The sequence below is a fragment of the Plecotus auritus genome (genome assembly GCF_963455305.1).
Source record: "Plecotus auritus genome assembly, chromosome: 1".
Classification (NCBI taxonomy): domain Eukaryota; kingdom Metazoa; phylum Chordata; class Mammalia; order Chiroptera; family Vespertilionidae; genus Plecotus; species Plecotus auritus.
The window spans coordinates 146,081,807-146,101,591 of NC_137770.1; the positions used below are offsets into that span (position 1 = coordinate 146,081,807).

The following is a 19,785-nucleotide window of genomic DNA, read 5'->3' on the forward strand; positions in this document are numbered from 1 at the left end:
GAGATCTCTCCAAAGCCCCAGTGGCATAAGCTGTCCAACAGGAACCTGGAAAAGGTGTGAAATTTAGGGTTCTCCCTAAATACTCTCGCTGGCTGTGTTAATGTGATAACTCATTCACATTACATGATGATTTATTTTTTTGAATCCTCACCCGAGGATATTTTTTTCCATTGATTTTTAGAGTGGAAGAGAGAGGGAAAGACAGAGAGGAACATCGATGTGAAAGAAACACTTGATTTGTTGCCTCCTGCACAAGCCCCGACCTGGGCCCGGGCTGAGGAGGAGCCTGCAACTGAGGTATGCCCTTGACCCGAATGGAACCTCGGACCCTTTGGTCTGCAAGCAACGCTCTATCCACTGAGCCAAACCGGCTAGGTCCATGTGATTAACTTTATGTGTCAACTGGGCTAGACTGTGGCATCCAGTTCTTTGCTCAAATACTAGTCCAGATGTTGTTGTAAAAGTATTTTTTAGGTGTGATTAACATTTATAATCAGCCAAGTTTAAGTAAAGCAGATTACTTTTCATAATGTGGGTGGGCCACATTCAACCATTTAAAGGCTTTAACAACAAAGACTGAAGTTTCCCAAATGAGAAGGAATTCTGCCTCAAGGCTACAAGGAAACCCTCGCTGTGTTTACATCCTGATAGCATTCCTGGCAGACTTTGAACACAAGCTTGCACCACCAACTCTTACTTGAATTGTGACTCCTCGGCCTCAATTACATAAGCCAATTCCTTAAAATAAATCTTTCTCTAATTCCATATACTATATTCATTGTATTATTAATATAATTAAAATAATCATTATTTAATTAATTTCCCAATAAATATAATTGGTATAATTAATATTATATATTAAATGAAAATATATCTTATTATTTATATATAATTACATGTTACTCTTAAGATATCTTAATATATTACATTAATATATAATATATTTTAATATAATGTTAATATAACAAGATATATAATAAATGATAATGTATTAATATTTTATACTATGTAATATTAGATATATATACATATATCTATATGACAGAAACACTAATATAGTTAGCTATTGTTTCTGTTTCTTTGGAGAATGCTGACTAATGTGTAAATTTTAGCATAGGACCAGTATTTCAATTAGTAGCTTTGTGTATGTTATTCCCACCAGATTACAAACTCCCTTAGGTCCAGACTGCTTCTCATTCATGTTTGTATCTACATTGTCTGACACATTTTACACACATAATAAATAGCCACAGAATTAGTAGATCAGTATGTTCTTCTTGATAGTAATGGATTAAAAATGTCAGATCTTTTTTCTAATGAATACCATAGTTCTGGAATAATTTTGCTTTAATTGATGATAACAAGTTTGGTGTCTGGTATTTAACAAGACCGCAGGCTGGATAGCTGAGAAGCATTCATCAGCAGGTGGCATATTCCATTTGACACCAAGGAGAATGCAGTTATCCTATGCTCTGTGACACATCGGTGTTGCAGCTGATCTAAATCTCTGACCACAGACTCAGCTTACAAGACATGATGTGCTTCTTCAATACCTTAAAATTGTACTGAATCTTATTCTGAGCCTTTATCTTGTTCAGTTCATGGAGAAGGTAGTCACTTTCCTTATTGGGGTGACCTGTATCCCATACAGGTGATGCGAAGATGGGTATTAGGTAGGAAGATCCTAGCATCATTTTTAAAACTTTATCTTTATTGTTGAAAGTATTATATATGACCCTCTTTTTCCCATTGACCCCTTTTAGCCCACACTGGACCCTTGCCCCAGGCCTTCACCACACTATTGTCTTTGTCCATGGGCTAGGTATATATTCACACAAGTTCTTTGGTTAATCTCTTCCCACCCACCCTTAACTTTCCTTCTGAGATTCCATAGCTGTTCCATGTTTCTATATCTTGGATCTATTTTGTTCATCAGCTTATTTTGTTCTTTAAATTCCACATAGGATACTTGTTTTTCTCTGACTGGCTTATTTCGCTTAGCATAATATTCTTCTCCAGGTCCCCCCATGCTGTCTCAAAAGGTAAGAGATCCTTTTTCTTACAGCTACATAGTATTCCATGGTGTAAATGTGCCACAGCTTTTTTATCCATTCATCTATTCCTAGTATCTTGACCAGCACAGTAGACTGTGAGGTCTTCTGTGTCATGCCTGTGCCCTGCCTGCAAAGTTCCTCCAGGTACAGCAGCTCTTGGCCTCTGGCTTGTGCATTTCCTAGGACATGGGGGTCTTGGCCTGGAAAGCTGGTGCCTAAAGTTCAGCCTTCCTGGGAAGGCCAAGAAAGTATCTCTTTTGCAGTTCTGCTGCCTTCCCTGGGCACCACCATAAAGTTGGATGTCTATTCCCTTCTATCTTTTTAATCAGTACAGAATGCCATGTTCTCCTTTGTGTTGTCATCAAAAATGCTCTTAACATAATCTAAAAAGTCAACTTTACTAAAAAAAAATAAGCAAATAAGAGAAAGATATCATGAAGTATGAAAACACTAAAGTTACCTGCATGTAAAATGGAGTGAAAGGAAAATACAGCAAATTAAATGTTTCACTTACCTTACAGGTACTTTTCTGTTCGCAAGAAAACACAAGGTGGCAACGGTAATATGAGTCATCAGGAAAGCTAATCCAATACCCAGGAGAGTCCATATATCTAGAATTTCAAACCAATGAAAAGGATGTACACACAGTAAAAAATATTAGACACTCAAAAACCCAGTGATTCGTTTAGTCACAATGTCACCTACTATTCTGAGAGTATGTAAGATCTGCAGTAGAATGGTGAACTTTGATGTGGCATCGATTTCCTGTCCATCCTTGTGGACATCTGGAAATGAGATAAAAGATGAGAGTTAGAAAAACAAAAAGGAAGTAGCAGCATGTTTTAGTAGTATTGTCATGGAACAAAATGATGAGTGTCAATAGACAATGAGATACCTGCAATATGGGTAACTTTGATAAGAAACTAAAAACGTTAAACCAAAGTCAAAACAAAATCAAATTTCATTATTTTCACAGTATTGTGTAAGAGGGTGTTTGTCGTGGTTTACCTTCTCCTAGATTACAAGATGGGCACTTAGTTTTCAGAGATCTCTCTTTTTGTTTTCAAAAACTGACTTGTTTTTCGCCAGTGTCCATACTACTTTACCCATTTGTCTCAAACTTCAAAGCTAGCACATTTTTCAATAAAAAGTGATTTAACCTACTTCAGGTACTGATAGAGAAGATTCAAATTATGGATTAATATAAATTACAGAGCACAATTATTTTTCTTTAAAACAGATGATCCTTCAAGTTCATAGATTTGGAGTCAGGTTGGTAACCTCATGGGACGGATTAGGAATACTACTAGAATTTCACTTCCTTTGTTTCACTTAGGGACATACATGATGAAACTTAACACTGGGAGCATCTCTTTTGATATGGATAGTTTTCAGATAGTTCAGAAATGGAGACTAGCTTGTGCGCAGAGAGATAAGATTGATTTCTAAGTGGTAAATGTGTTAGAATACTTCTGGTAGTATGTATTTGCATATGGGTGTGAAAGCTTGGGTACACATTCTTGTTTACCAGAAATAACACAATACAAATGAAAGGATATTTAGTTGAATTTCCTGCCAGGTTCATGGTACATGCTCAAAATAGGATTAAAAGCTAGCTTCTGAACAGTGTGCTTAAAAGCTGTGTATTGAACAATGCTTCTTCAGCACACATTTGTTTTAGTTTCAGTCTCTCTTTTGAATTTGAAAACTTGAATGATCAATAGCAATTCCTTCAAAAATCAATAGCTTTTTTAAATATAAAAAGCTTAGAGGTATAAGGAGGTCCATATAAGAATACCTTCTTTCCTTAGGAGGTATTCTTTAAAAGGTAGAAATTTAAGACAATTTGATTGTTTGGATGTTTCTGAAATTCAAATGAAAATAAATCAGAATTGTTGATTAATGGAGTATTTTTTCTTTTGAGTTTCTTATTTATGTATTCTTTCATTTATTTATTTATTAAATTTATTTATCTCTTTTATTCTCTTTCTTTATTTTAATATTTTCCTTTCCAACTTGTCATTCATTTTAAAGTGCTTAAAGATGTTTTTTCAGCTTGGGTAACCTTGTAAAACATGTAATATTATTTTATATGCATACATTAATACTATGTTTTTTATTCTCATAACCCTTAAGATATAGTTCTTGTCAGTTCTCAATTGACAATGTGACTCTACATGTCAGTCTTTCACATGTGCACAAACTGGTGTGGCCTAGAGACAGGGACAGGTTTTCATTTTGGTTAATTGGGCATCGTTAGATTTTTGAAAATGCCACTCACTGGCATGAGGATCATACTAGTCTTCCCTTTAGATATATGGTAGGTATTTGAATGTGCCTATTAAGATAAATGTCAGTGGATACTGTCTTAAAATACCAGTTAAAAATGAATGGGAAAAATCCAAATGTGTGCATTCTATCGATCATCTATCTTCTCTCTATTTGTCTATATATTTATATATGTATGTGTACTTATATATTATCATTTACCTATCTATAGTGTGTGTGTGTATGTATATATATATATATATATATATATATATATATATATATATATATCACTCTTCTGGTAACGAATAAATAGAGTATTAAGTAACTATTTCTTCTGACTATTTTTTTACTGAAAGAAAAATTCCAACTATACTGAAAATATTTTGATGATAATTTTACAGAAATCAGTACAGATGCTATTGATAAAAGGAAAATTAAAGATAGGCAATTTGTTTTTACATTGGTAAAAATATACCTGTAAAAAGTAACAGGATGCCCTGACCGGTTTGGCTCAGTGGATAGAGCGTCAGCCTGTGGACTGAAGGGTCCCAGGTTCGATTCTGGTCAAGGGCATGTACCTTGGTTGTGGGCACATCCCCAGTGGGGGGTGTGGGGGAGGCAGCTGATCGATGTTTCTCTCTAACTCTCTATCCCTCTCCCTTCCTCTCTGTAAAAAAATCAATAAAAATATATATTTTTTTAAAAAAGTAACAGGATATAACCTTCCTTTAAACATAAATATATATTACTGAATTTTTATTTATTTATTTTTCTACTGAAGAACAATTATATTAAAGAATAAATCAAGGTGATATATAATCTTATCAAGTTCCATGATAAAAGTAATAGAAAGGAATATATTTTAAGGACCCAAATTAGTTTCAAAATATGCTGAATTTTTGTCACTTTTGGCCAAGGAAATTTTGAACTTAAGAAGTATGAATGAAATTTTGAGTTAGATATTTATAATACAAAATCCTTTAACGGAGTAATTTTAGAAGAAACTGAGTATCCTTCCCTCAAAAGTTTCCATTTAAGTATATCAGTCTGCTATATTTATTATTATTTTTTAAATCCTCACCCAAGGATATTTTTTCCATTGATTTTAGAGAAAGTGGAAGAGAAGGGGAGAGACAGAGAGAAACAGCCATGTGAGAGAGGCACACCAATTGGTTGCCTCCCGCACATGCCCTGGCCCTGACCAGGGCCTGGTATTAAGCCTGCAACCAAAGTATGTGCCCTTCACCAGAATGGAACCTGAGACCCTTCAGTCTGACACTCTATGCACTGAAGCACACCAGCCAGGGCCAGTCTGCCTAATTTAAACCAAATGTTTTCTACATGTGTTTTCATAGGGGCTTATCTGTGATTTTTAATATATATCAATTAATTTTGAGATATGAATAGAAATTACTGAAATTTTTAAATTTTTAAATTATACAGTAATATCTATGATTCAAAAAAATTCTTGTCGCTGGGCTGTTGTGTCTCAGTGATTGAGTGTCGACCCATGAACTAGGAGGTCTTTGATTCCTGGTCAGGGCATATGCCTGGGTTGCGGGCTCGATCCCCAGTAGGGGGCATGCAGGAGGCAGCCAATCAATGATTCTCTCTCACCATTGATATTTCTCTCTCCCTCTCCTTTCTTTCTCTGAAATCAATAAAATATATTTTAAAAATTCTTGTCAATAACAATAAATTGTTCCTTGAAGCAGAAATTAAAATCTCCACACCAACCTGATTCCAAGCCATCACTTCCTTCCTATGTGATCTTTATCAGATTAAAAGTAATACATGCTTAAATTAATGTATGTTTGAATACAACCCTTCATATCCCTATGTAATTCCATCCTCTTTATGTAACTAATATAAACAGCCAAGTATGTCTCTTTCCACTCCTTTTACCCTTTCATAGAACACACACACACACACACACTTGTGTGTGTTTATTGTAATAGAAGCATCTACATCTTTCTGTAACAAACTGGCTTTTACTTTCAACAATGCATTATGGACTTCCTTAAGGTCAGCTGTCTATACAAATAACCCATACAGACAGTTTTCAGAAATTAACATATCATGTATATATTTCTCAGTTTAATATTTTTGTTGTTGCTTTTCCCCTTCTCCTAACCCTCTCCACTAAGGAGAAACATTAGCTTGGTTGCAAAAAGAAGCAAGTAAGAATATTTAACATATATTTTATCTTTCTTTGTCATACTAAACATCTTCTATGGATAATTCAGTGTTCAAAGTAATTGTGGCAGTTGGATGCCTAGACTCCATTCAAACAGGGAGAATGGATGAGATATTGGGAAGATTTTGGTGTGCTTTGATTAGGCGGATGCCAACCAGAGAAGATCAGTCCTGGTGGGGCATCGAAGGCAGAGCTGGATGGTTGTTAGAGTGGGGTAGGTGTAGGGAGTGCTGTTCACTTGTGTGGTGCCAAGATACAAAGTAGTGATTAAAATATATGACATATAATAAGGTTTAAAAAAGTGTTAAAGGCCCTAGCTGGTTTGGCTCAGTGGATAGAGCATTGGCCTATGGACTGAAGGGTCCTGGATTCAATCTTCTCTCTCTCTGTCTCTCCCCTTCCCTTCCACTCTCTGGAAAAATATCCTTGGGTGAGGTCTGACAAAAAAAAAAAAATAGTTTGCTTTCCTTTGTTAAGATAAATTATATACCTTTAAAAAAACAGTGCTAAAGGAGAGGATGAAAGAATTGCTTTTATATTTCCAGACCCAGAAAGTGAAAAATGTGCAACCTCAATTATACATTTATGGAACAGGTGATATATTAAATTATATTTTAAATTATATTTATTTCAAAGAATGAAGTATAAAATGTTACAGAAAAATTGGTCATCCAATAATATAGAAATCATTTATAATTGATGAGATCTGGAGAAGTGTATTCAAATATGTTATTATGGAATCCCAAATTAACCTATAGATTTCCAAATTCTATTTTACACTGTGTTTGTGCAGCCATACTTACCCTAATATTGCAGTTTTTAAGGATGTAGAAGTAAAGCATGCATTTTGAATATATTTTATATTAGATTTATAATCTAGCATTATAGTAGTAGACTTGTTTTTCTTTTTCTTAGGTATTTTTAAAGCAACATGTTGTGATTATTAAATTCATTTATATTATTTTTGTTTATAGGAGCCAGTATCTTCTATACTTACATTCCATGCTTCAGAAAACTACAATATATAAAGCCCAAAAGGAATTACAATTGAAAACCTGCTACGTGCTCAACAATATTCTAAATGCTTTACTATACTATTTGTAATACAATATTGTTACAGAAAAAGAATTATTTCCCCATTTCATATTTGAAGAAATAAAGCCACAGAGCGGTTGAACAGCAAATCACCCAAGGGGACATTTTGAATGAGATTTTCAACTATGTCTCTTTATCTCCTCAGCCAATGACTCTGTTCACTACATGGTTTTGCTTCCCATGTCTTCCCAAAGTAGGAATTTAGTTGTTTATAATGGCAGTTAACTTTATAATGTTTATCTGTTAGAACTTCCTGGTCTTTGTTGTCTGGAAAAGTCCATTTATCTCATTAAGCTTTACTCTGGAAACATCTCTAGTTGTGGAGGAGGCAGTGTGGCACTAAGAAAAGAGTAAGTAATAGGGTCAGGGCACCTGGGTTTGAGGCTCATCTTTGCCATTTTCTAGCTATGGGAGAATCAAATGACTTCAGTTCCCTATTATGAGCAGTAGCAATTACAACTCACCTCATAGAATGTGCATGAGGATTAAACAACACATATGAAAGTCTATTGTAGACAGTGAAGTGTTACCTATGCCAAGCTGTCCCATACCCAGGCTTTCACTTTCTGGTAGAAATCATGGTCATGTCCCCTGCTGACTTTATGCCCTAACAGACTGTCCCTCCAGGCAACTGGCATCTGACAACTGCCCTATCTCTCATCCTTGCCTGAGCATTGGTTAAGACTTCTAAAGCAGTGAAAAGCCATTGCCACAGCTTCTGCTTTTATGTGGTGATTTTGAGGGGGTGGGGGAGGAGTAGGGGAGAGTGAAGGTGGAACAGGGCATAGAGGAGATAGATGGTCATGGAAATAATAAAATAAAATAAATAAAAATTTATATATAAATATGCCTGGAAGTTCTTAATCCAGTTATAGAGGTAGGGGAGGGAAAAGCAGTTGTTGAATATGCTCAGTGCCTGCAATGTACATTCCTCTGCCCCAGACCAATGAGACATCAGACACATGTATCAGACACATGTATTAGTACTCCAAGGGGGAAGAGGGAAGTGCTGTCTCAACTTAGTCTGAGAGCATCAGCTCTGACTGTTTTCAGGGCTGTGTGCTGAGCCTGTGCCAGCAGAAAGGAAATGGGACAATTGAGGAGAGCCCTTAACAAGCCATCCTGATTGTCATGGGTGAATTCATTTAACAGGAAACAAGAAAGCAGGAGAAGCAACTAAATAATCTCTGAGCCACAAAGCACCAAAATTCCACTTTGAGTACCAGTGATTAATTTGCTTAGACTAATTTCCTACTTGACTAATTAGCTCCAACACATTTATAAGTATTAGGGAGAGTCCACCTGAAATAGAAAGATAAATGTCCCACATCATCCATGCATAAGAGTTTGTTTTCTTAACAAAAACAGGAGAAAGGGAGAAATAAAATATAATTAGACACTCTCAGTCAGAGCCAACATGCTAACTTTCCTTAATTCTAATAGGTCTTCTGCTGTTAGTACACCATAACCCAGGGGCTCTGAAATCACTTATTTCTGGATGTGCTTGGTAACACCCATTCATTACCCACTAAAACCTGGAACAAAGGCTCCTCCCATCCTTTCTGTCATCTGTATGTTGGCCCCAGTTCCTGTGTCTCATTGCCAGGGAAAAGGGAGAGCCACACATTTTCTGAGCATGGATTCATGGGAAGAGGCAGGAGGTTTACTCTTTTTTTTTTTTTTTTTTTTTTTTAAATTTTAACTACTTCAACTGTTCAAATAAGGCTAAAGTAATAAGAGGAAAAATTAAGTGCTAATGCAGAGGCATGCTTATTTCATTAAAATGTTGATATTTGCATATTCAAATTTAGAAAAGACTTAAAATGTAAATTAGGTAACTTAATCTAATACTTTTCACTGACTCAGGATAATGGGGAGATTTCATTTGATTGCATTCTTCCTAACAATTATGAAACTAAAGGGACTTTTAATACTATTTTGAAATATAGCATTCCTAGCACCAGAAGGAGATAAATTTTTTTTCAAAGATTAAAAGCAATTTCTAGATTCCCATATCCATTCCTCTACTGCATCATCTCAATCACCAAAGTTCCAAGTTTACTTCTGAATTATCTCATCCATGCGTCTTCTCTAGTACAGCAATAGGCGCCTCATGGATTTCCTGCCTCCAGACTGATGTCACATTGTTCACTTCCCCAATTCAAACCCTTTACTACTTTCTCACAGCTCTTAGAGTCCTGTCCAGAAGTGGTTTTACACAGAGACTGTTTTCTGATATGGACTCTTGAAGGCACAGATCTCAATTTTCTCTTTGCTCATAAACTCTTTATTCTTTTGTACTTATATTATCTTATTGGAATACCTTCACCTGAGAGATGTACTCTTTTGCCCTTCTGCATCTTTCCAGACATCTATTCTCATTCGCTGGAAGATGGCTTAACTTCTCATCCATCTGGCTAACTTATATTTATCCTTAAAGACACAGACCAAATATCATTTACCCTGGGAGGCCCTCATTTGCCTGTGTTTCCTCCACAGCCAAGTTTACCTGTAGACCCCACATGCAATGGACTGATGGACTGCAGTGGGAAAACACAAAGTACGCTAGCCTGATGCTGGATTGGACTGTGCAGACCCGGAAAGGAAACTCTGGACACTGGCTCTGATTTTAGCTCTGCTCAAGACCTAGCTATACTTCTATGGCAGGACAAAGGGAAATGGGGCTTTGGAAACGTGGGGATTTAATTCCACAGAAATAAAGCCTTCTATCATATTTCATCCTCCTGTGTGAGACTCAGAAAAATTCTTTTTCTCAAGGTATCACAAGAATTCCACCCTCATGAGCCACCTTATCCACCATCATGGATAAGACCCCTTACCCAGTAACAGATGGTAACCCAGATGAGACCCTACCAGGAGAATTGGCTTATGGAAAGCATCCCTTCTCTTTTGCCCTTCTACAAAAGGGCCAAAGCATGCCCAGCAGCCTTCAAACTTGCATGTCTGCACCTGCCCTATACTCCAAAGAGAGGAACAACTGGCCTAGGTTGTGGTGAGAAACCTCTCTCTCTAGCCTGGGAGTTTTACAATTCGTTTCTCACATTGTCTCCTGGATTGGTGCTTGTCTGAATCTTTTGCTTCCTTTTCTCTGCCCTAACTAGCTTCTGCTGCTTTGGATGCAAATCCAGTAGAAAGCGACACCCTGCTCCCAGTCCCAAAGACACAACAGGCTCCAGAAAATGCTGAGAAGGTGCATCACCTGATACTACTATGGAGTTTGTGCCTTGTGTCCATACTCTTCCCTGTTTACAAAACTCATCTCTCTTCACCACTCTCTCTGCATGCTGCTCATGTTGCTACAATTTAACTTCTCTCTGTTCCCGCCCCACAGGATTCAGATTGCGGGCCTGGGAACACCCTTTATGGCCAGCTTGGTGCCAGTGCTATGGGTTCCTGCAGCGCAATATGCAGCTGAGTGCCAGGGGAATGCGAAACACAGAGAGCCGGCATGCACTCACTACTGCCTTGACATTTACTCCTGGCCTGGGAAACCCCCAGCTCTCCAGGCTACTTAAGCCTAGGGAGGGGCCAGCAACCCTGCATCCGAAGCTGGGGGCTTAAGGCCAGACTCCCAGCCCAGTGCAGCTCCAAGCCAAGGACCATCCTAACCCTCGCTTCCCTCTGCCTCCCATCTCCCTTTGCTTCTGCCCTGCTAGTGCACCCAGGGTGCTGAGGAGCAGGGGTCCCGGAGGTGGGCCACAGACTGGATTGCTGCTGCCTGAAGACCAGAATTTTGCCTCCTGCCCACACGCCTGCAAGTTTCCCAACCAAAGCTCCCCTGGACCTCATGGGTCTAGTGGCTGGGCACCTGTGGGGGAAGGCACAACAGAGAAAGTCTGAATGCAGAGAGAAGCCTCCAAGAAAAGCTGCTACCAGGACCCCGCCCCTGGCAAGCCCAGGGCTGCTACCTGCCTGGTTCCACCCTCCCCTTGGCTCATCACAGGGGGTGGGAACTACAATCATCACTAGGTCAGAGGGCACCTCCCTGGCAGCCTATTACTTGAGGCCTGGCAGCCTGTTAACTTGAAGCTGGAAGTTATAAATTGTAACCGCCCCGGCCGCCAGTCAGAGGAGCTGCTCACTACTGATACTGTTTCAGTTACAAATGAAACTGCTGTGTATTTTGATTCATGCAAACTTCACTACTGTGTAATTTGGCTCATGCAAACATTACTACTTGTTATTAATGCTTCTTCCACAGGCATAACTAATAGAGAAAAATCTCAAATATACAGTTGTTCAAAAAAAAAAAAAAAAAGAAAGAAAGAAAGAAAGAAAGAAAGGTTTTTGTTACCTAATCTTGGAAATTAACTACAAACAGAATTTAACCCCAGGGCCCCGGTGTTAAATCTTTGTCTTGGCAGATTAACAGGGGATATTCCCCCTCTCTTAAAGGAAGCTGTCTCATGCTGCCAAGGGACTGAGGCTGTGAGGAAATGAGACAGCAACAGATTGCCAGCCCAGCTATTAAAGGTTAGTTTTAAAAGCCATATTTCCCCATCCAAGACAACAAAGAGTAAAAACCTCCAGTAATGTCCAAGCCCATCAGAATCCCTTGTGTGGAGTTAAAGGCCCCACACCTGGACAAATGTATTACTATCTGGGGAAGGGTCTCTATGCCAGGCGTGAGAAGGAATTTTGCACGGGGGGTGAATGTGAGTCCCCCGGCTGGCGGAGGTAGGATGGCTGTGGGACTTTGGTGGCTAAGGTGTCATAGGCCACTCCAAATTCTGGTATATGACAGAAAGCTGGAAAGCAGAGAAGACATTTATGCCTCCCTCAGCTATCAAGTCGCCTTGTCAAGTTTTTTTTAAAGATTTTACTCCCTGAAGTCAATAAATAATGCCATCTCCACTCACAATGCCTTGAGAGTGCCTCCTCTGGCAGGAAATTTTATTCTAGGTTTTCTATCAAGGAAAGGACCTTCTGCCTTTAAAGGACTCATACCTCATCTCCAAGAACTCTTATCTAAACTATCTATTGAAATGCAAATACTAAAAAATAAATCTTATCTGATCCTCAGCTATTTGAGCCAACCAGTTTAACTCAATTCACCTATGATTTGCTAAATCAGTGAGCTTTACTATATAATACCTGTCTCCATGGAAATGTCTTTTGAAGTATAAATATATTTGCTAGTAAATAAAGCAAACCTGTATTTCTAAAAGTTATGAAATATGTTTGCCAATCTTGAAAATGCTAATTTCTTATTTTTAGCCTTTTCTCCCTACATGATACCTCCAGAGCCTGACAATTCTTAATGAGTCCATAATGGCAGTACCTTTCTTTGCACATACTCAATAAGACCAATTTCAAGTGATCTGGTCTTATTAACCAATATTTTGAATAAAATACCATGACTAAGAGAGACATGCCTGGACTCTGGATGTCACCAGCTGCCTTAAGGAATTGAGATTGACTTCCAAAGCCAACTGAAGCCACATGGCCTGATACCTTACTTGGTCACATGGCTATCTTCCCAAATAACAAACAAACATTGCTTTGCTGAAAGATGGCAAGAAAGAAACCTCAAGAAGTTTTGGGGACCTCAAGAACTTAAGGAACTGACCCAAACCTACAGGTATTGAAGACAAAGGTCAAAGCCTGATGGAAACTGTAGCTGGCCTTCTCTGCCCTGAGGGGATGACTATAGCTCAATATTTAAATTCTTTGTGAAAGATGGCAGCAAAGCAAATTTGAAAGAGCCTGTGTGATTTGTTTGATCAGTTGCTATTCTTGTATTTATGCAAATACTCAGACCAAACTAAAACTGGACTTGATACAGGCTCTTAGAATATGAGAATAACTGTAAGAAGAAAAATTGTATGACAATAAAAACCACAAAGCCTAATTGTGGATTTTTGACTCCAGTACAATTAATTGTCTTTAAATTTTTATTTTTAGGCTATCTCTATATATGCCATACAGATCTCAGCACCTAATAATATCATCAGAGATGTTAAACTGCAGAAAATTTATCAGATTGTCACTGCAAAAACCTTGCATCTAAAAGTCTTCTCAACCGGTTTGTGATTTGTTATGAGCATTAACTTTGGTTTTGTTTCCTTGCTTCTGTTTTCATAGGGTGCATGCCTATGTTCTTATTTACTTGATTGCATATTCACACAACTGAAGCCTCACTCTAGAAACCAACCGCATCACTTGTCTTCTGAAATGAGTCAATGCTTTGGACTTAAGGTTGGGTCAATGAAATATGGATGGTCTATCAACTTCATTTGAAACTGTTTTCCTTTTTCTGCCCATATGGTTCAGACAGAAAAGCCCCACACAGGGGAAATCTTAAAATATTTCCCTTAGTTTAGTCTATAATAATAAAAGCGTAATATGCAAATTGACCAAACTGCAGGACGACCGTCCAGAGACCTTCCAGACGACCATGCTATAACACACACTGGTGCCAGGCCAGCCAAGGCTGGTATGTTGTGATTGGTCAGGGACCCAGCCATTGCCCCATGATTGCCCTGCAGAGGGAGGCCCAGGCCACTGGCGGGTGGGACGATTGATCAATCAAGGGGCTGCACAATTGCCCCAGAGAGGGAGGCCCAGGCTACCCTGTGGTGGTGCTGTGGCTGGTGGGTAGGGCGTCCCTCTGCAGGGCAATCACAGAGCCCTGGCGGGGTGGGCAGGGCCTACCACTTTGGGGCAATCAATCATGGGGCTCCCGGACTGTGAGAGAGCTCAGGCCGGGCTGAGGGACCCCTGCCCCCAAGTGCATGAAATTTTGTGCACTGGGCCTCTAGTTTAAATATAATGGGCAGAAGGGTCAGGCAGGTGTGACACACCTTCTACAGGAAGCCACTCTTCCACCCTAATCTGTGGCATGTAAAGTTAACATTTCCCTTTACCACATGGGCTTTTTATCTCTCATCAGACCTTTAGTTGCTATAAGTCTCCTCACTTTTGAATTGTGCCTTTTAACCTTCTTGTCAAGTTTGTCATTTCCAGAATACAATAGGAATGCAGCTTGTTAAATGCATCATCCTCTGGACATCACTTATGTCACCTCACAGGGACACCAGACTAACATATATTTCGCAAAATCCCTCTTCCCTGCGCGAATACCCCCCTTCCCTTTTGCTTCTCCTTCCTCTGTCAGGGAGAAACTCTGAGCATAGATCTGCCTTTCCTTGGCAGATCTACGCTCTTTGACAGCCAGAAGCAATTGCAAGAAAATGAAAACTTTCATCCACTTATTCTTATACAATTTCAAGGCTTCTCACCAAGAAACAAAGAGAGAGAGGACCCAAATAATAAAAAAATCAGAAATGAGAGAGGTGAAGTATCAACCAATCCCACTGAAATATAAAAGATTGTAAAAAAAATACTATGAATGACTCTATTCCAACAAACCAGACAACCTAGATGAAATTGACATATTCCTAGAAAAATAAAATCTTCCAAAACTCTCAGAAAACCTGAAAAGGCTGATAACTACCAATTAAATTGAAGAATAATCAAAAACTTCTAGCAAACAAAAGCCCTGGTCCTGATTAGTTCACAGAGAAGTTTTATCAAAACATTCAAAGAAGAACAAACACAGATCCTCCTCAGACTATTCCAAAAAATTCAAGAGGAAGAAACACTTACAAGCTCTTCCTATGAAGCCAGCATTACAATCCCAAAACCAGATAAAGACATGACACAGAAAGAGAATTACAAGCCAATATCCCTGATGAACATAGATGCTAAAATCCTCAACAAAATATTAGCAAATCACATCCAGCAATACAATAAAAAGATCATAAACCATGACCAAGTGGGATTCATTCCAGGGATACAAGGTTGGTACAGTAACCACAAATCAATAAGGGTGATACATCACTTAAAGAAATTGAAAAACAAAAATCACATATTAATATCAATTGCTGCAGAAAAAGCATTTAACAAAATCCAACACGCTTTCTTGATAAAAACTCTCAGCAAAGTGGGAATAAAACCTTAACATATTAAAAGCCTAATATGACAAACCTATAGCCAACATCATTCTCAATGGGCAAACACTAAAACTATTTGCCCTAAGAACAGGAACAAGACACCAATCCTTCACCAATATTTTCACCAATCCTGTTCGACATAGTACTGGAAGTGCTAGCCATAGCGATCAGACAAGAAGAAGAAATAAAAAGCAACCAAATTGGAAAAGAGGAAAACTGACAATATTCACAGATGACATGATATTATACAAAGAAAACCCTGAAGTCTCCATCAAAAAACTACTAGATTTAAAAAATGAATTCGGCAATGTAGCAGGATACAAAATTAACACCAAGAAATCTATTTTTATACACCAATAATGAACTCACAGAAAGAGAAACTAAAAAAACAATCCCATTTACCATTGGACCAAAAAAATTAAGATACCTAGGAGTAAACTTAACTAAGGAGGTAAAAGACCTATACTCAGAAAACTATAGGACATTGAAAAAGACATGGAGGAATATATAAACAAGTGGAAGAATATACTGTGTTCATGGATTGGTAGAATTAACATCATTAAAATGTTCATATGATTCAAGGCAATCTATAGATTCAATGCAATTTCCATTAAAATACCAATGGCATGTTTCACAGACCTAGAACAAACTCTCCAAAGATTTATATGGAATAAAAAAAGACCCTGAATACCTGCAGCAATCCTAAAATAGAAAAACAAAGTTGGAGGGATTACAATGCCAGATATCAAGCTATATTACAAAGCCACTGTTCCCAAAACTGCCTGGTACTGGCACAAGAACAGACATATAGACTAATCAAACAGAACACAGAAACCAGAAAATGACCAAAGCCATTATGCTCAATTAATATTTGACAAAGGAGGCAAGAGCATACAATGGAGTCAAGACAGTCTCTTCGCCGAAACCGGTTTGGCTCAGTGGATAGAGCGTCGGCCTGCGGACTGAAGGGTCCCAGGTTCAATTCCGGTCAAGGGCATGTACCTTGGTTGTGGGCATATCCCCAGTGGGAGGTGTGCAGGAGGCAGCTGATCGATGTTTCTCTCTCATCGATGTTTCTAACTCTCTATCTCTCTCCCTTCCTCTCTGTAAAAAATCAATAAAATATATTTAAAAAAAAAAAAAGACAGTCTCTTCAATAAATGGTGTTGGGAAAATTGGACAGATACATGCAAAAAAAAAAAAAAAAAAGAAACTAGACCACCAACTTAATACCATTCACAAAAATAAACTCAAAATGGATAAAGGACTTAAATGTAAGACAGGAAACCATAAAAATCTTAGAAGAATCCATAGACAGCAAAATAGCAGATATATGTCATAGCAATATCTTTACTGATACAGCTCCTAGGACAATGGAAACTAAGGAGAAAATAAACAAATGGGACTACATCAAAATAAAAAGCTTCTGCACAGCAAAAGAAACCATCAACAAAACAAGAGAGCCTACTGCATGGGAGAACATATTTGCCAATGTTACATTCAATAAGGGTTTAATCTCCAAAATTTATAGGGAACTCATGCAACTTAACAAAAGGAAGATAAACAATCCAATCAAAAAATGGGCAAAGGACCTAAATAGACACTTTCCGAAAGAAGACATACAGAAGGCTGACAGACATGAAAATATGCTCAAAGTCACTAATCATCCAAGACAACAATGAGGTACCATCTCATAGATGTCAGAATGGCTATCATCAACAAATCAACCAAATGCTGGCAAGGATGTGGAGAAAAAGGAACCCTCGTGGACTGCTAGTGGGAATGCAGACTGGAGCAGCCACTGTGGAGAACAGTATGAGTTTCCTCAAAAATTTAAAAATGGAACTCCCATTTGACCCAATAATCCCACTTCTAGGGATATATACCAAGAAATCAGAAATATCGATCAGAAAGAATATATGTATCTCTATGTTTACAGCAGCACAATTTACAACAGCTAAGATTTGGAAACAGCCTAAGTTCCCATCAGCAGATGAGTGGATTAAAAAACAGTAGTACATCTACACAATGGAATTATAGGAATTATATGCTGCTGTAAAAAAGAAAGGACTCTACTATTTACAGCAGCATGGATGGACATGGAGAGCATTATGCTAAGTGAAATAGGCCATTTGGAGAAAGATAAATATCACATGATCTCACTCATTTGTGGAATATGATGAACAACATAAACTGATGAACAAAAATAGATCTAGAGACACAGAATCATTGAACAGACTGTGAAACCTCAGAGCAAAGGCCAGGGAGGGTGGGGTGGTGGGATAATTGATCAGCCAAAGGACTTGTATCCATACATATGAACATGACCAATGGACACAGACAATAGGTGGGTGGGGGTATGTGCTGAGGGGTGGGAGCAGGATGGTAGAGCTCAATGGGGTGAAAGGAGACTTAGTAAAACTCTCAACAATAAATAATTTTTAAAAAAGATTACAAGCCTTATTTCTCTAAATGGGGGACTAGTACTGCTATAATTAGCAAGTAATTAATAACTGGGAAGAAGCAAAGACAGAAAACCAGACACTATAGGCATGTCATTTGTGCAGCTTCACCAGGAAGCTGCAACTTTGCACTCTCCAGGGAACCACTGGCCTAGTCCCTGAAAAACAGTCAGGGAAGGGACCCGACAAAGGAAAGATCAATGCATGCCCAGTAAAGTTGGGGTGACATACAGAAGATACTTGCCTGTCAGTCAAACCTGGGGACAGAGATCATTGGCCAGAATGGGCTGGGCGTGGCCACTGCAAGCACATGAAAATTTGGGAATACATAATCTCCGGAACAAAGAAGTTCTTTCTCTCTTGTGCTTCTGGCTCACTCTTGGCTTCCTTGCATTCTCCTGTGTTTCCTCCACAGCCATGTTTACCTGTAGACCCCACATGCAATGGACTGATGGACTGCAGTGGGAAAACACAAAGTACGCTAGCCTGATGCTGGATTGGACTGTGCAGACCCGGAAAGGAAACTCTGGACACTGGCTCTGATTTTAGCTCTGCTCAAGACCTAGCTATACTTCTATGGCAGGACAAAGGGAAATGGGGCTTTGGAAACGTGGGGATTTAATTCCACAGAAATAAAGCCTTCTATCATATTTCATCCTCCTGTGTGAGACTCAGAAAAATTCTTTTTCTCAAGGTATCACAAGAATTCCATAACCATGAGCCACTGGTGGGGACAAGGATCTCTCCCATATGGTAAAATGGGGTGACCTCAGCCCTGACTGGTTTGGCTCAGTGGATAGAGTGTCAGCCTGCAACTGAAAGGTCCCAGGTTCGATTCCGGTCAAGGGCATGTACCTTGGTTGCGGGCACATCCCCAGTGGGAGGTGTGCAGGAGGCAGCTGATTGATGTTTCCTCTCCCATCAATGTTTCTAACTCTCTGTCCCTCTCTCTTCCTCTCTGTAAAAAATCAATAATATATATATATATATATATATATATATATATATATATATATATATAAATAAATGGGGTGATCTCAGAATTTCATTTCTAACAATTTCTCAGGTACCACTGACTCTGCTGATCTGGGGAATACTTTGAGACTTGCTGCCTTAGAATATTGCTTTGAGGCTGGGTTATTATTCCCAATCTACAGAGAACAAATTAAAACTTAGAGGACAATGGCTTTGTCAGTGGTGAATTCAGATTCTTTGAACTGCTTAGCTGTGTTCTTATTATTGTATCTATATTCCACTTCCTCACAAAAGTAGTATATTTATTACCAGATTCTGTTTTTAGGGGATGATAATTTGAAAATGCAAATCACATGTTCCTGTGGCTTTTTTTGTACTTCCACTTGAATTGGTAGCCAAGTTACTCAGAATTGCAAATGTAGGAAGGGAGCACATTCATATATTATTTCAAGTTATTACAACATCATAGAAACAAAAAACTGTTTCTACTCTTACTTCAGAGAGCATAAAGTAGATAAAAAGTGTTCTGCTTTCATTCATTTAGACTACTGGTTGGTGTGGTGCTGCAACTGATATGAAACTAAAAAAGAAAAAAAAATCCCTAAAGATTATGTTTTAGGTTTTCCTCTTCTAACATTTTCCACTGTTATGAAGTGACTAGTAGCCCTGCACATGAATCCGTGCACCAGTAGCTCTCTGTGGGGCCTGGCCACTCCGCGCCAACTGCGCAGAGGCTCTCTGCAGCCCAGAGGCCC

At 38.5% G+C, this 19,785-nt stretch overlaps 1 protein-coding gene across 1 annotated transcript in view; it reads right to left on the reverse strand.

The window, feature by feature from the left end:
- MALRD1 (MAM and LDL receptor class A domain containing 1) overlaps positions 1–19,785 on the reverse strand; it is a gene marked incomplete at its 5' end in the record, with an annotated part of 676,620 nt that overhangs the window by 36,399 nt on the left and 620,436 nt on the right. Inside the window, 2 exons of the mRNA XM_080679375.1 lie at positions 2,569–2,665; positions 2,760–2,839. Coding sequence (XP_080535501.1) covers positions 2,569–2,665; positions 2,760–2,839 — 177 coding nt within the window. The remainder of the gene's footprint in view (positions 1–2,568; positions 2,666–2,759; positions 2,840–19,785) is intronic.